Source organism: Vanessa atalanta, chromosome 24, assembly GCF_905147765.1.
Source record: "Vanessa atalanta chromosome 24, ilVanAtal1.2, whole genome shotgun sequence".
NCBI classification, from domain to species: domain Eukaryota; kingdom Metazoa; phylum Arthropoda; class Insecta; order Lepidoptera; family Nymphalidae; genus Vanessa; species Vanessa atalanta.
The window spans coordinates 3365611-3387166 of NC_061894.1; the positions used below are offsets into that span (position 1 = coordinate 3365611).

Sequence of the window (21556 nt, forward strand, 5' to 3'; positions counted from 1 at the left end):
ATTGTCATGTAAGGTATAAGATTATATTAATGAGTAGCATGAATAGAATTATTATTTGATGATTTCTAAACGGGATATATATATATAAATTTAATAGTTTTTTATTGACATACTCTGTAAAAAAATGGTGCAAAAGAGTAACTAGTGAATATCTTGCCAGTTGTTCTCGGAAAAATCTTCTTTCCGAACCGGTGGTAGTAGTGTGGTTTACATTTAAATGAGCACTGTAATATGACGATCAAAAAGTGCGTTTACCTTATTTCTGTAATGCAAACGAATAAATTTATAAAATTTTGTGACGTTATGTGCTTATGAGATCTTTTTTTTCTTTTCAGATCTCGAGGAAATGAATCTTACGCCGTGGCGTTAAAGGTGAAAATCTAATAATGGCAGTGAACAGCCCTAGTGGATATCCCCCACTCTCTCCGAAGCCTCTCACTCCAAAAAGTCCCCGACATTTCATTTTTCCTCAAAAGAGTCCATCCATTACTTCCAGTACATCGTCATCTGGGTACTATACTCCTCAATCTGGCTGTAGCTATGATAAACATGTTCCCCCAAAGAGTCCGATCGCTCACGGGCACAGGAGTCCGGTAAGTCCAAGGCACTTCCACTTCCCACAAGTTGCTGAACCACTACCTGAGCGCACGAGTCCATGCAACTTCGAGCGATCCCATCACGGCCTTCATTACACCACATCTCTGAAACACAGCCGCCGTGAGAAGTCTAGATCACCGAAGCCTCCACCAGTGCATATTCATACCAATCCTGGTTACGTATCACCTAATCGAACGAGGAAACTATATAGCTCTACCTCCACAGTGAGCTCACCTCGACTGGTGACATCGCCAAGTATAATCTCAAGCCAAACGGATGATTCTATTGATGCAATGCTTGGCACACCATCTGCGGTCATCAACGACGCTGATGATGAAGCCACAGAAACATCTTCTCGGATTAGAAAGTCCACATCTGATCTGACAGATTTAACAGACGATACTCCCCAAACTCGTTCTACGAGTATAAGTAGACCATGTTCTCCGATGCGTCGAGGGTCGATGAAAGGTGGACTGGCTTATCTGGCGAGTAGACGAGGTTCACGAGAGTCAACGGTATCCAATTGTGATTCGGTAGAAGATATTGGGCCACTCAATTTCCAAAATACTATGCGTGGTCGTCAAAGGCGGACCTCAAACTTTTTGGAGTTGCCAGGTGAGCACATTTAAAAGAAATAAAAGTGATCTTATATTTAATTTAAGCATTATTTACGTTAATTTGCTAACACACACACATTTATACATATACTAGCGACCCGCCCCGGCTTCGCACGGGCTCAATGCTGATACAAAATATACTACAGAATGTCTTACGACGCTCACAGTTTTTAATACAATTAGACAATACAAACCGTTATGTCCCTGCGTTTTAAATCTGTAATTTCTTCGAAAATATTCATTTAAGTTACATGCTGTAAATGCACAATGTATTTAAGGTACTTCTTAATTGGATAAGGACTTATGCTGTATTGCTTAAAATCGCTTTGAAAATAAGCCATTGTTTCTCGTAAAAAGCAAGTTATCGTGGGTTAACCCTAAGAGATAGACATATACCAATTCCGGACTTTTTTGAAGATCTTTTTAAGGTGTATGGTACACTGTAGTACATTATTTTGATGTATCTAGTAGGGCCAGCGTTTGCAATGTAAGCGCAAAAAAATGTGTTTTTTTACGACATCACTCTAAAAACCTCTAAATAATCAGTGTTTCACGACTATACTGAGCATTTATTATACATATAAACCTTCCTCTTGAATCAATTCATCAATTAAAAAAACCGAATCAAAATCCGTTGTGTAATTTTAAAGGTCAAAGCATACACAGACAGCGGTAAGTGAATCTGTTTTATACTATGTAATAATAACAATACATAATAACTAGTTTTTACGTCGAGGATAAAATAAACTTTACCTACACTATGTAAAATTCGTATTAAAAAAAAAATAGTAACCACAAATATATTTAGGTTTCGCCACATTCACCAGGCAAACCAAAATACAACCTTGTATATTTTCGTATTAGTATAGAGTTTCACAACGAAAACTCGTCACTGTATCGGGGACAAATATTTACCTTAGAATTCCATCCAATAATTTTGTCGTTAAGGGCTTTTCGAAGAGGCCAATGCCCTATTCGATCATGGTGAAAGAATTTTATTTGATCAATAAAAACATTTACATTTTCGTTTTACTTTCCACATTATAATTTAATTTTTTTCATTACATTTTTAAATTATTTTTCGTCTACAAAATAAATTAACACAATTTATAAATAACATAATTTTGTTATTTAATTATGAATTATTTAGAACAAAATATGTAAGGGAAAGATTGTCTCATTGGAAAACCATAACTAGCTTCATTTGAATTCAATAGAAATCTATCATTTTATCCTTTTATAAAAATAAATAAAACAAAGTTTACTTACTTTGAGAAAGGCCTTGATGCAGACCCGAATGATAGGTAGGTGACCGGTAGATCCCACCCAATCATCAGATATTCTACCGCCAAAAGCAATTCTTAGTAGTAAATTCATTGTGTCCCGGTTTGAAAGATGATTGATCTAATGTAACTACAAGCATAAGACTTAGCATTTTACCATCCAAGGTTGGTGCCGTTTTATAGTGTCAATATCTATAGGCAGTGGTGACCACTAACCATCAAGTGGCCAATTTGCCCATTCATCTAGGTATATTATAAAAATCATACGCATTCAAAGGATATCAGAAGGAAGAACTTTTACGACTAAGCCACTGAACCGAATTTGATGAAAATTGATATGAAGCAAGGTGGAACAAGGTGCTTCCAGGACGATTTATGCTTAACACTTGACAATCAAACGCGAGCGAAGCCGCAGGCGGCCACTAGTAATTAATAAAAGTTAATTGTGATGTTCTATTGTTCGTAGACGTTACTTCATACACAAAACAAGATTTTCTACAACGACAACATTGTCACTAAAATTGTCATTGATTTACAACTAACAAAAAAAAAACATGTCCAGAAAACAAAATAAAAAAAAAAACTTTAAGTTTAGTAATTTGAATGTAATTGATATTACAGGGCTAAAATTTATTTAGTAAATATATAGCGCGATACTGCGCTATCAGACGCTTTTTTATACTGCATTACTGGTTTTATCCACCTTAGTAAAGGAACTGGAGCATTAAGTTTCTACCCATTGAGTCCATTGTAAATCGTGTTCACGAAACCATATAAGTGTTTTACTAGTTGGGGATAAAACTTAGTTCTATCTGTACTCGTTAGGTCTTTCATAATGCTTCTAAGCGGCCGGTATTATTTTGAAGTAAATTCGAAAAAAATGTTGCGCTTGAAATAAATCTTTAGAATTTATATGAATTTATCTTAGATTATTTGTATATGAAGACTCACATCGCAGTACAACAGAACTGAAAACAAACGAGACAACTTTTTTATCTTGGTGTGCGTGACAACTGTCACTACTTCAACTACGTTTGGACTACGGTCGCCTAATATCACTTTACTAGTGTGCGTGTACTTAATGACCCACTGTTGGGCACGATTTTTTCAACGCTTCAGTCTATCGAGACCTATGTAAATAATCAAAATAATTTATACGGCTTTACCCGTGCGTAAATTGATAAAATTTTACCTGTAACACACAAATCGTGATCGTCACCCCCAATTTTACCCCTTGGGGGGTGAATCAAAAAAGTTACCTATGTCAATCCCCGTACTCAAACTAACTTCATACCAAATTTCATCTAAAGAGGTAGGAAGAGGAAACAGATTTACTTTCGCGTTTATTATAATATTAGTATAAATGTCCGCCTCTGTTACACAAATTAAACTTAAACATCCATCGGTATCTGTCATTATACAATATTGCGTATAACATGAGTTAAATTAAAAGTAATTAATAATAAACCGCGGAAATATTAAACACCCTATATTAAAAAAAGAACATCATTATTTGTAATTAATTGGGCATTAAAGAGCTTTGTTCGTATTTTAAGCGCTCATGCATCGTTCATCCGATCGAGTTGAAACTTTGTGCAGTTAAAACACTCGCATGAAGGTTTCTGGTAAGTAAAAAAAAAATAGAACCTTGTGATATTTAAATTTGGAAAATGGATACGGCATTGCAACTTCTAGGCGTTTGTAATAATGGCACTAAATGAAGATGCCGATATGACAAAGCGGCTGGAACACGTGAACCGTACTCGTAATTTCGGGTTCACAGCCAGATAAACATCACTTATTTTTTAGTCTCCATTGAATTCTATTTACTTATATTCTTTGTACAAGCACTTGTGGCTTGGTACCAACCACTCATCAAATATTCTACCGCCATACAGCAAAATTTAACGTTGTTGAGTCCAGTTTGAATGATGAGGAAGTTAGCGTAACTACAGGCAAAAGGAGCGTAACAGCTTAGTTCGTAAGGTTAGTTGCGCTTTGAATGAAATGGTTAAAATTTCTTGCGGCACTAATGCCTACAGCTGTGACAATTAACGATCAGGTGACCCGCTAGCCCGCTAGCCCGCCTTATCATTAAAACAAAAGAAAATTGATATAGAGCTAAGTTTATGTATCCTATCACCTTTTTATTGTAGAATAGTTTATTCGTAGTGTCACCTTAACTTTCAAAATATCTATAGCAGCAAACTTCAGAAATAAAAATTTACATAACATAGATAAGCAGCCTGTAACTTTCCCACTGCAGGGCTAAGGCCTCCTGTCCCTCTGAGGAGAAGGTTTGGAGCATATTCCCCCACGCTGCTCCAATGCGGGTTGGTGGAATACACATGTAGCAGAATTTCGTTGAAATTAGACACATGCAGGTTTCCTCACGATGTTTTCCTTCACTGCCGAGCACGAGATGAATTATAAACTCAAATTAAGCACATGAAAATTCAGTGGTGCTTGCCTGGGCTTCAACCCCAAAATCATCGCGTAAGATGCACGCATTCTAACCACTGGGCCATCTCAGCTCAATAAATATCAATAGCGATCCTCTTTTCCTACGGGAGTGATTTACAAACAATTCTTTGTTTAGGTTTAAAGTATCTAAATGTTCAGCTTATTTCGGTCTTAAAGCGGCTTATCCGACTTAATGATGAAACGTCGGTATCTCTCTAGTATTCATATATTCAGATGAAAATATTTATTTAAAGCTTGTTGAAAATCTAAACGTTAATATAATTTATACCACATGAAAATTCATCAAGGATTTTGCAAGTCGTATTATAATACGCCAGCTCGGTGACTTCCTTTATATATTTCATCCAAATCAACGTAGGTATAGGTATTTTATGCAAGTATATTCTTTTAAGCACTGTTGAATAGTTTACTTATATTAGGTAGTATTTACTCTACATTTATGCTACCGCTAAGTAGCGATTTATTTTGCTTTGTTTAGGTTTATCGATATCGATATCGATTAGTAAGCCAATTTGATTATAAAACAAGGGATATAATATGCAAGATTTTAAACATCAATTCTAACTGACTTTTAATTGCCTCCAGTAAGATCTTGGCACTTCTGCCAGTCTAAGGTAATTACCGTTATTTTACAAACTACCAAAAAAACTAAAATTAAAAAAAAGTACCCTTTTCTAATTAACAGGCATTCATTAAGCAAAATATATTTCAATATTGTCATTTAACTAACGGATTAACACAAAACACCTAAACATTACATAATTATATAATTTAAAATAAAAATACTTACTGTACAAAACATTTTTCGTATAGGAATTACTACTTATCGAAGAAACGAAGCATTCTTGTTATGCGGCCATGTTTTTGAATTTTGATTTGTATTTTACATGACAAGTTAATCTTTACTATTCTTCATAGTACAAAATTATTTCGCTTAAATTTTAACTACGCAAATAATTTTAATACGGTTTTATTTAATAAACAGAGCGAAGGTAAGATCTGAATGTGAAATACATGAATTTTTATAGTAGAGAAAAGCCAAGAATTTCATCATTTCTGTGCCGGAAAAAGCTAATATTTTTTGTTTTTATATTTATTCTTCAATAAAAAAAAATTATAAATACCCTTATGCTACTCGCGTGAAGTAGGCACTCGGCCCGGGTACCTCGCCCATACTAAAATTATAAATATAAAAGTAACTTTGTCTGTATGTTGTTCTTTTACGACCAAAGTACTGAACCGAATTTAATGAAATTTGATATGGAGCATGTTTGAATTTGAATACTCTATTCCAACCATGAAAAAAGCCAAATAAACAAAATTGGCGCGATATCATTGGTCGAGAGCTTGCTAATCTATGATATTCACTATGGATTTGCGGAAATGGCGTTTTGTACGTCGAAGAAACTGTTATCGGAATTTTGGCAGTAAAATTAAAGTGGAAATAAGTAGTTAAGTGTAATAAATAAATATATATTAATCATAAACTCTTAGTAGAACACAATATGGCTGAGTTATTAGCAAGTCGTACGAAATACGTAAATTTGATTTGTTTATCCTTTTTCCTATTTCCATTGGAATAAGCTATATGGGTTACTATTTTATTCGTAACATCTGACAGCGAACCCCTAAAACACGAACGATGCGGGCGAGTACTATATAATATAAAACCGTTATAAAAACTTATTCCACGAATTCCTACTCGTTCGTACGTATTCTTTATCATTTTTATATACTGACAGTGATAGAAAATAGATACATTTAAGTCGGATTTTTTTAATTTTTATTTTATACATTTATTATAATGACGCGGAAACTTTTTATTAAGACACACAGCTAGTACGACGCGATAACTATTAGAATGAAAATATATGTTCAAAATACTAATTATTGCTAATATGAATAAAAAAACATTACATAACTTAAATATAACATTTTTGGTACTTTTCTGTGTCCAATTATAATTTTACAAATAATTTGTACTCAGTAAAATAATGTAATGTAATTCGTACGAGATGAAAGATTGTTTAATAAGGGAAAAATACACTAATTAGTTTTACAATAAAACACATAAATAATAATAATAAAATAAATATTTCAATTATTATTCTTAATATTATATACATATTTTATTTTCAAAATATTTCATTGTTGTTATGAAAATGTTCTGGATCTTTCTATGATTTGTGTAATTCATAATTAATTTTTAATGAATGTTTTTTTAATTGGAATATTTTTTTACAGTCGTCGAGCACTCCAGACCCAGAGTCTGTTCGCTGCCTGAGAAGCCATATAACCCTAGACTATCGGACGACCTGTACAGGCTTCGGACATTTTCCATTACAACGAAAGGCGGAGTGGTGAACTGTGGTGATTCAATTTGCAACCGTCGCAGTCGTTCTAACACATCCGTTAATTCTACCAATAGCAGGTATATATATGTGTATTTTTTTTAATTTTGTTTCTATTTTTAAATTTATAAGGCCAATGAGCAATACTATAGAGGTCGCTTACTAACTTCTTTAGCTATCGTAGTATTCAATCCTAACACAAACATCTATACTAAAGTTACAAATGCGAAAGCAACTGGGTCTGTCTGTTGCTAATTCACGGCCAAATTACTGAACCGAATTTGATGAAAATTATGAAGCAAGCTTGATATCCTAGGAGGAACATAGGCTTTTACTCTACGGAATACTTTTTACGTCAAAACCTGACGTCCAACGACAAAAAAATCAGAAATGTGACACAGGCGACAAATAGTAGCAATACATATCAGTAGCACTGTTAAAAATCATATTACTAATTTTATTAGACTGTAAATATCTCCTCCAGAGATGGCGAGTTGAGAGTTCATTCAACCACACTGCAGCGGTCACACACACGCTGCAGATTTTAATCCGACACTTACAAGTTTTCTCACGATACCTTCACCGTCCAGCTAGAGATAAATTACGAACACAAATTAAGCATAGTATTCATTTTATTTTCATTGGTAGTACCACTAATACTCAGGAGATCCATCACTAAACAGTAATAGTTAGGATTATTGTGTTTCGATTTGAAGGGTGAGAGCCCGTGTAAATACAGGCTCAAGGGACATAACATCTTAGTTCCCAAGGTTGACGATGTAAGTAATGGTTAATATCTTACAGTCTTAATGTCTAAAGGTAATGGTGACCGCTTACCAACAGGTGATCCATTTGCTTGTCAACATACATACTAAGAAAAGAAAAAAAATCATTTTGCGTAAAAAGTAAGAGCTCCGCCCGTTGTGTTTTGATTAGATTTTATAAAAGGATCAGATATACTAAAATTTAACTGAAACAGAATTATCTATACATATAATAAAATTGGAGTGTCTGTTTGTAATATTAAAATAACCCATTTTTACTAAATGCATATGTATGTATACACGGTACATATACCAAAATAACATAACAATATCCATATAACTTAAATTCAAACAACGCGCATGAAGTCGTGAGCACAGCTAGTCTTTAATAAAATCACTTCAATCCGTCAAAACATTCTGGAAACAAGTCTCACAAAAGGCTATCTAAAAAACTTCTTGCGTATTTTCTTTGATACGCTCGAACCGTTAATCTGATTTTCGTACTTGATTACAAAGTTGCGTGACCACAGCCGACCTATTTGGTTGCTGTTCTCTTTACAAATATACGTAATAGTTCTTTGTAATTGATGATGTCCTGGTATCTTTACCACGATATATTTATTAGAGCTTGAAGACTTACTATTTTTTTCACAAGCAGATTATCATCGTAGCTTTAATTATTATTATATACTAGCGACCCAATACGGCTTCGCTTGGGTGCAATGTATTAATAAAGAAAATTCTATGACATAAATATAATTCATATCGTATAGCACTCAAGTGATGTACTTTTCTACCAGTGATTTTTTTAAATAGATCATTAGTTCGGTAGATAACCTACATTAGAATGACTGTACAAAGCGGCAGATCAGCTTTAAAATAATGCCAGCACTTAGTACCATTTTCATACTATCCTTTTAAATATACGGCACGGTACCTATACAGAAACCAAAAATAATAATAATAAAAATGCTCAATCTTTTTGTCAAGATGATTGGCCATTTATAATTTTCGTATAAGGGCTCTGTGTTGTGCAATTGTAATTACTGAATCATTTCGTACCTGTTTGGTACTGGAACATATATTTTTAGTAGATAAAGAGGCAAAAAATGAATTCTTTAATATTTGAAGGCACTCGGCTATTGGCAGGAGCGCCGTTATCATCTTTGTTACTTAATATATGATTTATTTCATTCATCACGAGGGCGTGGGAATGTTGTAATGAATACCGGAAATAAAAATTGGTATCGTTAAATTATAATGTTGTTATGTTTAAACGCGTTCGTATATAATTTTCAATAGTTAAATCGAATAATTAACTGAGATTCCAATTATTATAGACGTCGGCGATCCGTTCGCGTGACATACACCGCCATTACCGGTTGTTAGCGGCACTGCCCGTCAAACGTTCCACCAGAGCAAGCTTGACTCACCCTCGTCCAATAATCGAAACCTTACAGTTTAATTCGGGATAAATCAAATAGATGGCACCGCATTCTGCGCGCGCCGTCATATATAATTTCTTATCAAAGATTATAATGCATTATTTTTGCGTATATAATGCATTGCGCATAGAAGCTTCTAGTTTATGTGGACAAGACTACCAGTTGATTTGATTATAAGCTCATTTTTTGTCTCAGTGAATAGCAGTGGATCTAAACGTAGGTAGGTTTAAATCCGGACACGTAGTACTAATTTATTCATGTAGTTTCGTGACGTAATTCATTTAGTCCTGTAGGATGAAGGTTAACATCGCAGGTAATCGTAAATTTGGCGAATTTCTTACAGACAAAGCCAAGTCAAAGACATAATCTTATTAAATATATAGAAGTAAAAAGTTTAGCTTGTTTATTGATTGATTGATAGCCTGAGAAAAACCGGTGAAAGGAACAACAATCTAGGTTCTTAACGATTCCACCAAGATATCTTGGTAGAATCTACTCTCCGCACCATTTTACAGTAACTTAATTTTGTCAAATGAAGTATCAAAAGTACTCATTCTTACAAGCCTACTAGAAAGCTTCCAATTTAAATCAGAGTTGGATATAAACAAAACATGATTGCAGTGGTGTTGGAGCAAGTTCCAAATCTTTATCTCAACCTAGTGGATGTTTTTGAGTTATATGGCCTTTTGTGTATATATTTTTTATATCGAAAGATTTTCGCACTCTAGATAGTACTAACTTTAAATATACTATATTGAAATATTTTATTCGCAGAGCATCTGACAGATCACCATTCGATGGTTCGTGCTGCTCCGGCTACCGACCAGTCGACTCCGCCAGCTTAGACACACCTGACGAAGATGACCTTGATCCGGTAACATACAAAGTTAATAAAAACCTCTGTGACATAATAAATAATGATATATCTAATCTGTAGAAAGATTTTAAATACCAGGAACGGGAACAAAACGATACACTTTCAGTTTTACATGCCAACCTTAAATTAATTACCTATCATTCAGTAATAGTTTTTATTTTTTAATTTATTTAGCTAATACAGGCGATTAAAAGTTCTGTCTAATAGAGGAAACCTACCTATAATATTTTGTACAAGAGAGTTGATTGAGTTTATTAAAATAGGGGACGATTGTAAAGCCTACCCGAGCTACCTGTCCCGGCTTTGCACTGGTAGAATGAGGATTTTCATAAAGCGTTTTTAATTGAAGGACGAACATACACAGAAAAATATTCTTTGCCATAGGATTTGGAACCTTTGTGGATGTATGAAGAACAATTCACTTAAGTTTAATCTTGTGATTAAAGGAATCTGGCTTACGAACGCACAAAGGACAGACATACAAACATTCGTTTTTGTTTATATATGTAGAAAGATATCAAATATTTACCTCAAAGGATTTAAATTAAAAACTTATGGTCGTTTAAGTGAATCATTCTTAGTATGATTTTGTAGACTTTTCTAAGATTAGAAAACAAATACTAATAAAAACTACAACTACAGGAACACGAATAGATTAGTTATCACAAGGAAAACTTATTTAAATTGAACGCATCCAAAAGTAACTAATATTGTCAATATTTTGTGTGTGGAGTGTGTGTCTGTGGAGCAATTTAAAAAAATAATTGCACCGATCAAATAACGATCAGTTCACAATCTTGTGAAACTATTACGGAGAATACAATTAAGTAAAACCTGATAAAAGAGGATAATGTCTGATACTGGCAACAATTTTAAAAGTATTTTTATAATCATAACTTTAAATGATATCCTTGTTCATTGTCCATAGCATATTACTCGTTCGTAAAATTCAAGCTGACATACAAAGTTAATCGAGTAGGATAGGAGGTCGTTAAACATAATTTCATATATACAGGGGAAATAAAGTTTTATAAAGGTTTCCAGCGAGACAATATCGTTTTGTTCGCTTTTAAAATTAATGAGCGTAGGTCAGCGAGTTGAGTTACATTGTTAGTTGATATTCTTTCCTCAGTCGTAAATCAATATTAATAGATTATTTAATATACTGTATATTAAAATACAATTCTGAAATAAATATCATGTAAAACTCTAACGAATTTCGGCATGAAGTATATCGGCTACGGCGGCTAAACTCAAGGGAGACCAGCCAACTATGCACGACATTATGCATATAATTATAATGCACAAGCAAACTTAGGTGCACTGTCTATTCCTCCACTTTCATAATCCGATGGGAAGGCAAATCCTTCCGAGACGCGCTAGTGTCACACACTTCAAAATTCCAGACTCCGTGCTGAAAACTTTTCGATAGTAAATCCCTTGTCTATGGATTTCTGTAATAATATTGATAAAGTAAAAATGACGGCCTTTTGTTGTTGTTTTTCATTAAAATAAATAGGTAAACATATTTCTTTAACTATAAACCGCTGAACTAGTGTAGCCTAGCCTTATACTAAGCTATGCTAACTATATCATCATATATTCAATTATATATAAATAGCTGTTTCCTGCCTCCATAGATACCAAAATATCGGGTGGTCTTGCTCGGTGACGCGGGTGTCGGAAAAACAGCCCTCGTATCACAATTCATGACATCAGAGTACATGAACACATACGACGCGAGTCTTGGTAAGTTTTTAAATATAATTTTAAGTGTTTAAAATGTCAAAGGCCGAATTAAGATGTTTAATAACGAACTGTCAAATTTGACAAATATGATTGTCCAACCATCATCGCTAGTCCCAATATTTAAGATTGTGATGTTGCCTGAAAATAAATAAATAGCATAAAAAATATCATTACACTAATTATTGTCAATAATCCTGACTGAAAAGAGTATTGCCAGTTCTCGGGCTTGATGCTATTGGTCAAATTGGATTTAGAGACTCTGATACTGGTCACTCTAATTATACTGGCACTACTACTTGAAATTATTAATCAATCAAATTTAACAACCCAAGTCATAAAGTGCAAACTGATGTCAGGCTAATATTACTTAAACAAATATAATTATAAAGTTCGGAATCATCTTCGACGTGTTTAATTTAATTGAAGATCAACACCACGATATAATCAAAGGTTGATTTATGGTTGGACGATCACATTGTAGATTTGAAATAGTCTGAACCTAGCATAATAATTTATATGACGTATATTTTTTATATAAAGTTTATAAATTTCACGCTTTAAATATTGACACTTTTTTATTTAATTGTTTTCGTCTATGTTCATAAAAAGTAATGTTTTATTAAATAAAATCACAGCTTTTAGAATACACGTAAATTCATAAAATTAATAATAATATATTATAATCAAATCAATAGGTATTAGAATGCATGTCGCACGTCTGGTAATAAACTATTGCTACGCTTTTGATGTGAAACATGCCTATAGTTGTAAACAGAATACTTCTAAAGACAATTACTATCTATAAACATACAGAATTTTATTATTAATATATATTTATTTTGTTGAAATCTCTGGATCTACTTCCTATATTTTATAAGTACACTTATAATCATTTTTAATTTATGAGTTTAATCATTAAATTAAACGTAAAGTTACAACCGTTTTGAATTATAGATTCTACAGATAAAACCAGGTTAAAAAAGAGATGTGTCGTGCAAAACCAGATTGAGACGAAACTGCATTTGCTATATTATAATTTATAAATATTACAACAAAATAAATTAAAATATATAAAATATAAAACCATACATAGTAGAAAAAGACAGAGATAAAGAGAAAGAGAGGAAAAGGTCACCTGAAGGGAGCATAACGCTTTTTCCTTACATGACGATGTCTGCGAGTTCACTGTACCGTAAGCCGCGTAAAAGAACTTCGTTCCAAAAACAAAGTGTTTATATTATTAAAGAGGTGTATTGTAAACAAATATTTCACTACACACACTCTATGGTACAAGTTGAAATCAGTGCAATAAACGCACGCACGCGGTGATGATGCATGTTGCCGCCTTTCCATGTGTTAAATTTCACGTCGATCTTACTATACGTTGAATTAACATAATGAATTGTCAATGGAACGGTTGATTCAATTTGTGGTCAGTTGCGAATGTACATCCTCGTATCTCACTTGTGAAATGTTAGACACTCAGTTGTTATAACATAGACAGTCATGAGACCAGAAGTGAAAGTGGTTTTTCATTATTAAATTAATTATAGAATCATTATTTTTTGTAACTGGGAATTAAGATTATTAACGTTGGTCGCTCCTAGCCAAATGGAACAACTCATTTTTATTTCAGTTATCGTATCGGAGACGCAAAACCAATATTCGCTTAACGCGTTTAAAGAAGTTGTCAATTCAATAAAAAAAGCGAATAGCTTAAAGTATCCAAGACAATTTGAAGATGTTCCAACATTTTTCAGAAATAATATTTTTACAAACAAATTATTTTTATACCTTTGGCGATATCATTAAAGAAAATTTCAAAGTGATCGTAGGTAACTGTCAAGGGCATAACTAAGCATTCTTTTGGTGAAACGCTTTCGAGCATAGAAAAGGTCTTCTTCGTTAATAAAGGAGTTTTCTAGTGACAGTATTTCTTGGAACATTTTCAAACATAGAATCCATTCTTAAGAAAATGCACAAATCTTCGAGTTTTAAAATTAATCATTAAATTATTTTTGTTCCTTAACCATATCTTCATTTCCTTATTTTATATTTGATATAGATTTACAAACCACTGCCAATATTTATGTCAATACTATGCAAATAGTTATAATGAACCATTCAAATCGGACCAGCATTCTACTAAGCATTCCTGCTGTTAATATCTAATAAGTGGGTAGTACCTACTCTGATGGGCTTGCACAAAGCCCTCACGTCATTTTTTATTAGTCTGATTAGTCGCACTCTCTGGTCCAAAAAGTAATGAACGTGTCCTCGGGAGTTTTGATTATGACTTCAAAAAAATTTAATTTAAAACTGAATCAGAGGCAATTCTGCACCCTGAGTGTATATCTGTGTCAACCGTTTTGTATTTACAAACATTTCTCTTGTTATAAAAACTAAACCGTAAAAGGCTGATTATGATTAAAGGCAGATCAAATCCAGGGTTCGGGTTAATCAAAATCAATAAAAGTCTATAGTGTGGAAGTCGGCAGTTGAAAATGCATTGTAATTTCAACCGCATACAGGCGTATTCTGTCCGCACCTGTCGGAAAAAAGTATATAATCACAATTTTTATCTTATGACGGAGCTCAAGTTTAGTAAAAACCATAATTTACTCCTATTTTCACGATAGCGGAAAAAGCCAATAGGAAATATTCGTCCACAATTTAAAGTTAAGTTTCAACCAAGACGGTAAAACATCTATTAAACAGCATTCTCCTTTTACCTTTTTTTTAAATCTATATTGACTTTCTGATCTAATAGTTCTTATAAAAAAAGTCTACTTAAATGAAGTATATTTTCATCAGATTTGTCGATAGAAGCTTCTCTCTCGACATAAAATTATACAATGAATGATTAAAATGCATAATTAACCATGTATTTGATATACATATCGTATCAAATGAAATTGACTCATGTAAATTTCACCTAACAGTATTACGTTTGGGTAATATCAAAATAATAATATTAGCTCCGCCAGTAATTAGCTTATACAGCGTGCTCTAAAACGTTCGCCATGTAATGTCATATTGTTGTTAGTCGTGCTATTTTAGATACATTTACCTTTATTTTTTTATAAATGGTATGAGGTACCACCTAATCAAGTGATCATCTGGTTACCACAAATGTATTGAGTCTGTTAATCCACTAGCGTATGTACTCATACATACATCATATACATCTACTTGGTGGTAGGTTCTACCGCCAAATAACAGTACTCTGTATTGTTGTGTTCCAGTTAGAATGGTGAGTGAGCCAGTGTAATCACAGGCACAAGTGATATAACATCTTAGTTCCCAAGGTTGGTGGCGCATTGGTGATGTACATAAGCAGCCCGTAAATGTCCCACTGCTGGGATAAAGGCCTCCTCTCCCTTTGAGGGGAAGGTTTGGAGCATATTCCACCACGCTGCTCCAATGCGGGTTGGCGGAATACACATGTGGCTGAATTTCGTTGAAATTAGACACATGCACATTGGTGATGTAAGGAATGGTTAATATTTCTTACAGCGCGTTTGTCTATGGGCGGCGGTGACCACTTAGAATCAGGTGCCATCCCATGTGCTCGTCCACTAAACAATGCCATAAAAAAAACCAAGGAATAATAGAATTATGATCATCACCAATACATCGCAGATTCAACCATCATAATGAACCGTTGAACTTCTGCAGGTTACTCTTTGGAGAGTGTGTGGGAGTTCCAGACTGAAAATATATGTTACTCTTCTAATATCGGACACCAAGCGGCCGTAAAGGATTACAAACATACGCCACCGACATAATAATTAAGCACACGAAGCATTTTATTTCTTCATTTCTCACGCGTACAATAAAGATGCGTCTAAGTTTACTGATTAAAATCAAATATCTTTAGAAATATTGTGAATCATCATGAAAGCATGTTCTGGAAAAGTGCAATTCCATCTTAGAAAAAATAAATAAAAAATACTCTCGTTTATGCAATAAATATATTTTTCTTATCAAATATATATGTAGCAATGAAGTTTATACATAGTATACTTACATAATGAGCAGAGAGCGATGGGAGAGAGGGGTCATGCCGGCATAAGAAAGCATCGTGACGTTTGACGTCAAGGTTTACGGGTCGGAAAACTTCTTGTCAGGACAGATAACACCCCGTCAAGCGTTAATAGATGTTTTACATAAAAAATAAAATAAATAGCAGGCGAAACTAATTAAGTTCAATATAATTAATTAAACATACAATTAAAATTTACTTTTATTAAAGATTTACTTGTGCCTCGAGCACATTAATGTTAAGGTAATAGGATACCGAGGGTCGCTTGTGACATATTTATAAAGTGTCAAATGTCCCCGTTTGCTGTCATGTCTTAAGAAGATGTCATAATGACAGGTGACAGCCCAATTCGTATATCAATACTAGCCGTGACTTGTGACTTTTCACGCATTGACATTAAAATAATGAATAATAATATGAAGTAATTCTAAAGAATAACAAATTTTGAGTTGACTATATGCAATTAATTGTAGTCATATTTAATAAATTGGAGTCATATATATTATTAACTGCAAAAAGTATAAAACGGAGACATCTCATATGTCCTTCTATTTTCGGTAATGACAACCATAGTCAAGAACGTAGCTCATATAATAGGACGAAAGTAGTAGGGGGGTTCACCTTATGTAAAGCGACTAATACCGCCCAAGGACGGCTGCAACACCAGGGGCTTGTAGGTGCTTTGCTGGCCTTTAAGAAATGTATGTGCTCCTTTCTTGGCACTGTATTGGTTTTTGCATTTGTTCATTGGTCAAGTATTTGCTCAAATACAAGTGCACTATTTAAAAGATAGTCTCTCTCATAATTCGATAGGAGGACGAATACAGCCTTTAAATGCTTTCCTGTAATTTTACGACAGACTCAACTAGCCAATCAATATATGTAGATATACGTTCATGTATACAGTAATTTAATAGGTATGTACACATATGTATGTTCTTCGATACATAATGTATCGAAGAATGCTTGACATGCTACGGATTGTGGTACCAATCAGATTGTAGTTACTAAGTGTTGTTGATCGTTATGCTTTCAGCGTAGTGGTTACGTGGGTTAATGATATATTTAAAAAAGTTCCTGTAATTTCTGTCCTTCTTGGTAGAATTTACATTTTGACGTACTAGTAGAACTGCCGTGATACTTTGATTATGTGACGTTTAACAAAAGTTCTTGTTGAGACAGGAAAACACAGGACAGACAGACGGTATTATTTGAATTTTTATTAGTTTAATTTAATATTATTGAAGTATTGTTTTATTTAATTTCACTTAACTTTTATGTATATTTATAAAAAAAATATATAATATCCTGTATTCTAATATTAAATAAAATGATATATAAATATAAACACAAGTTACTTCACCTTAATAATTCCATTCCAGCTTTTAGTGAAATATAATTTACGCGCGCCCGATTACGCTAAGCTCTGTCACCCGATATTCTGTTCTACAAAGTCCTGTATCGATTTAATATACCTCACACAAAAAGGAACCTTATGGATATTAGATAAAGTTGAATTTACATTGATACAGCATCGTGGATAAACAATTGAAGAAATAACACACAGCAATTTAAATCATTAACTTAAAGATGAGTCAAAATGGAGTAGTGGCTAGGTAACTCTAATATATAATATACAGTTTTGTAGAAGAGCAATGGCATTGACCTTTTATATACCTACGCTGCCCACTTTGCACACCTTCAGGCTATCCGGTTTAAAGTATTTTATTTATTTTCATGTATTTAATTTGAGTTTATAACTCATCTCGTGTACGGCGGTATGGAAACTATCATGATTCTGATATTCTGCCATATGTTAATCAATATATTAGCATTCGTGCAATATGGTCACATAAGCAATTGACTCGGAATTTGTCCTCGAACCATGAGCGGTGGTAATCACTTCACCAACCTTTTCAGTAGGTATTGCGGTCTTCGTCTGGCAGTAGGGCATTTGAAGGTTTATTTCACACTTTTAGTTTATGGGCTATCCATATGTAATAATTTTGTCGATTCCATTTACTCGAACTTGGACACTGACCCCAAGTAAGTGAGATAAGGTTTTCTCTGCAAGTGTTTCAGTATTAAGCGTGAATTTTGCTTCTAGTTTTGGTCATATGTAACAAAATCTAAATAAATATTATCCAAGTAGACTTTTGTCACATTTGAATCGTCATGTTAAAGGAATCCATTTAATGCTACCACTAATACGAAAACTCTTCTACCAGCAAAAACTCATTAGGTACTCTTTCTGACAATCAGTTACATTGATGAATGAATACAATTGTATTCTTATTTACCATGTATGGAAATCAACGAAGACTAACCCCATATTTTTATTACAAGCTTTTATTTAACTTGCTGAGCAGAGCAGCTTGCTTGGCGGAACACCCAAGATGGCGGATATTATTTTAAAAATCATTCCTATATTATGGGTATCAACTGAAAGGGCTTAATAAGAATAAGTCAAAAAATCAAATGACGTCACTGTAAAATAATATGGGAGAGTAAGTTTCTAGTGCCTGCCTATAATATGTGTATCAATTAAAGGAATTACTGAGAATACGAATGCGAGTTTAATAACTAAAAAGTAAAATCTAGAAGTATATCATCTATATGATCCGTTAAAAATGAATACACCATTATTCAAGATTTTTTCAAAGCTCTCTTGAATATCTTCGACTCAAACACGCGTAAACAAAGTATAATATAAAAAAAAACACAAAAAAAGAAAGGCTCTTATGCTGTGAACAATGAATTAAAGGTAAACAAAATTCGAAGTATTTTTGATTGTAATAAATCTTACGGAGAACAAAATAAACAATTATTGTTTGCTGTTGTGATTAATAAATTAAAATGTATATTCTCTGTTGGTTATTTTAAGTACTATTGAAATTGACATTACATTTACCAGCTACATTGGGGGTTCTACGGTGGCTCGTCCTGATCAGTTTTTCAATTGTGACTGAGCCGACGTATTTAAAGGTACAAGGGACATAAATAACATCTTAGATCCTGTAGTAAGTAGAATTATTGATGGTAGAAAAAATGTTTCAGATGTGCCAGGTGGTTCAATTAATTTCCTATCAAAAATAATTAGAAGGAAACGGGTAGAGAAACTCGATGGCACAAAATTAGAACACGTTTCAATAACGTTTCAGTTACATCGTGTAGTCGTTAATAAAATCCCATCTCATTGCGTTTCCATAAAACATTTTGAGGAAACAATTTCCTCTCAGCCAATATCAATAAGTTTCGGCTATTCCAACCACTCCGCGAAGGAGCCGTAAAATATCGCTTCAGCGACAATTTGCCAGTCACGATCAAGAATGTATTGCCTTTATGTGACAAAAGGATTTTCTTTTCATATTTATTCGGCTCATATGATTCTGGATATTTTATTACAATATGAATTCAATACTATTTATTTATCACGGATTGAAGGTTAGGTTTTTGGTAGGATGAAGATAATAACTCAAACCGTGGTACATTGCCACACAAAATTAATTCCTTTAGCATTATTAAAATAATAAAAAATAATATTCACGTATGACGTCTTTAAACATAAATATATTTATAAATAAATAAGTGTATGGCACATATAAAAATGGAATTTTAACAATCCAATAAAACCAAGATCGAAGGAAGAAAATTATTTTAATATTGGCCATTTGATTTACCATTTATTGAATTTATCTTTTTTTTTTTAATTACGTACTCATAGATAACGTATATGCAACCCACCTGTAAGAAATCATCCTACAAATATATTCTTGAATCCATCGTTAACCACTGCAAGATCATAGGCAGCGTATGATACTGTTCCATCACATTTAATCCTGGTCTCACTTTATTAACTCATCCAGATTACTTGGTTGATTCGTGTACATTTTACTCTTAAAAAATCACAAAAAAAAGGCAAACAGAGAAATCAGGCAATCCAGAGGCAGACAACGTTACCGAATCTTGAGACCACACGATTACCTAACAATTCTCGTACAGCTCACATTGATTGCCGTTCAGATGTTATGTTGCATCGTCTTTTTGAAACCATATTTCGTGTATGTGTCGAGTTCGCATTATAAACTTTTTAATGCGTATTTTAGAACGGTTCCATGATGTTCAAAGTTGTAAAAAAGTCCGAACTTCCTCTGCGCAGCTATCAAACGAACACTCTCAACAGACAAAAAAACCCCGTTCAGTAAAAATTCAGTATCATCCTGTACAAAAAAAGTTTATCGTTATCATTTACCTGTCATAGATAAATATATATACATGCATTATATATAACAAGACTACTCGCATAGAGAACACACTCAAGTACGGCACACTTCCAACGGTTCTGTCCTAGGGCGATGCCAGCCATAGCATCAAATTTTTATATTCTTTATTTATAGTTACTCCAAAAAATAGTACCTCAAATACCAAACTTCCTCATAAATAGAACCGCGAGCAAAGATTTTCTGCTTTTGAACGCTTTAACAGTTAAGGTGTGCCTTAAAACGTAGTAGACCAAGGCGTGTCGTTTGCTGGTGTAACATTTTAAGTGAATTTAATCGATTACTTTTTTTATACCGTAAATAGTTTTTGCTATGGTATCTAGTTGAAATAACATTTTTAAATAGCATATATATTATAAAAAAGTATACAGAATTCACACTTTCATTTTTCAATTCATCCAGTAATAATAAGCAAACGTAATGCTAGAAAACATATGAGCGAGCGACTTTATAAATGGCTTACGTAATATTAATACAATTATAATGATAATTTTTCATCGAAATTGTATGTTATTCTAATTATCGTTAGCTTAGAATACACACAATTATAAAAAAAAATCAATTAATTATTATTTTTATCTGTAGTCATTCATTCAATTGAAAAAACTTCACTAGCTCAATGATATACGGGAAGTCCAGTGACCCATTGTCGTATCCACTTTTGGGTGACGACGGCCATCGCAGTGGTGTCAGTGGATAGAAACTCCACACAACTCATTTGTTTTTATTGTGTGGGATTCCTCTGTGTAAAAAAGAAGGAAATGGTTTTTTAGTAACATTTTTAGAATAGAAACCTTCGTAACATAATACTTTTTACTAAATACTGGCTGTTATTCGACCGCTAGGCATTAAATAAAAAAAATAGAAGCATCAAAAATCACAATTAAATTATCTATCTACGGACACTTACTCGTTGATTGGCCGTTGTCTCGCACCGATATGTTCAGTAACACGTGTAAGCACGTGGTAGGGTTTGCTCAAATCATTAGATATTCGTTCGCGGAACAACAATTTTAAGAGTTTTTGTGTGTCCGGTTTGAAGGGCGAGTGAGCCAGTGTAGTAC

General features: G+C 33.4%; 1 protein-coding gene across 1 annotated transcript in view; it reads left to right on the forward strand.

Moving 5' to 3' along the window:
• The first annotated feature begins 386 nt into the window (after window positions 1-386).
• The window catches only part of LOC125073452, a 48132-nt gene continuing 26962 nt past the window's right edge, over window positions 387-21556 (forward strand). Inside the window, exons 1-4 of the mRNA XM_047684288.1 lie at window positions 387-1212; window positions 7226-7412; window positions 10316-10415; window positions 12059-12167. Of these exons, the coding sequence (XP_047540244.1) occupies window positions 387-1212; window positions 7226-7412; window positions 10316-10415; window positions 12059-12167 (1222 nt within the window). The remainder of the gene's footprint in view (window positions 1213-7225; window positions 7413-10315; window positions 10416-12058; window positions 12168-21556) is intronic.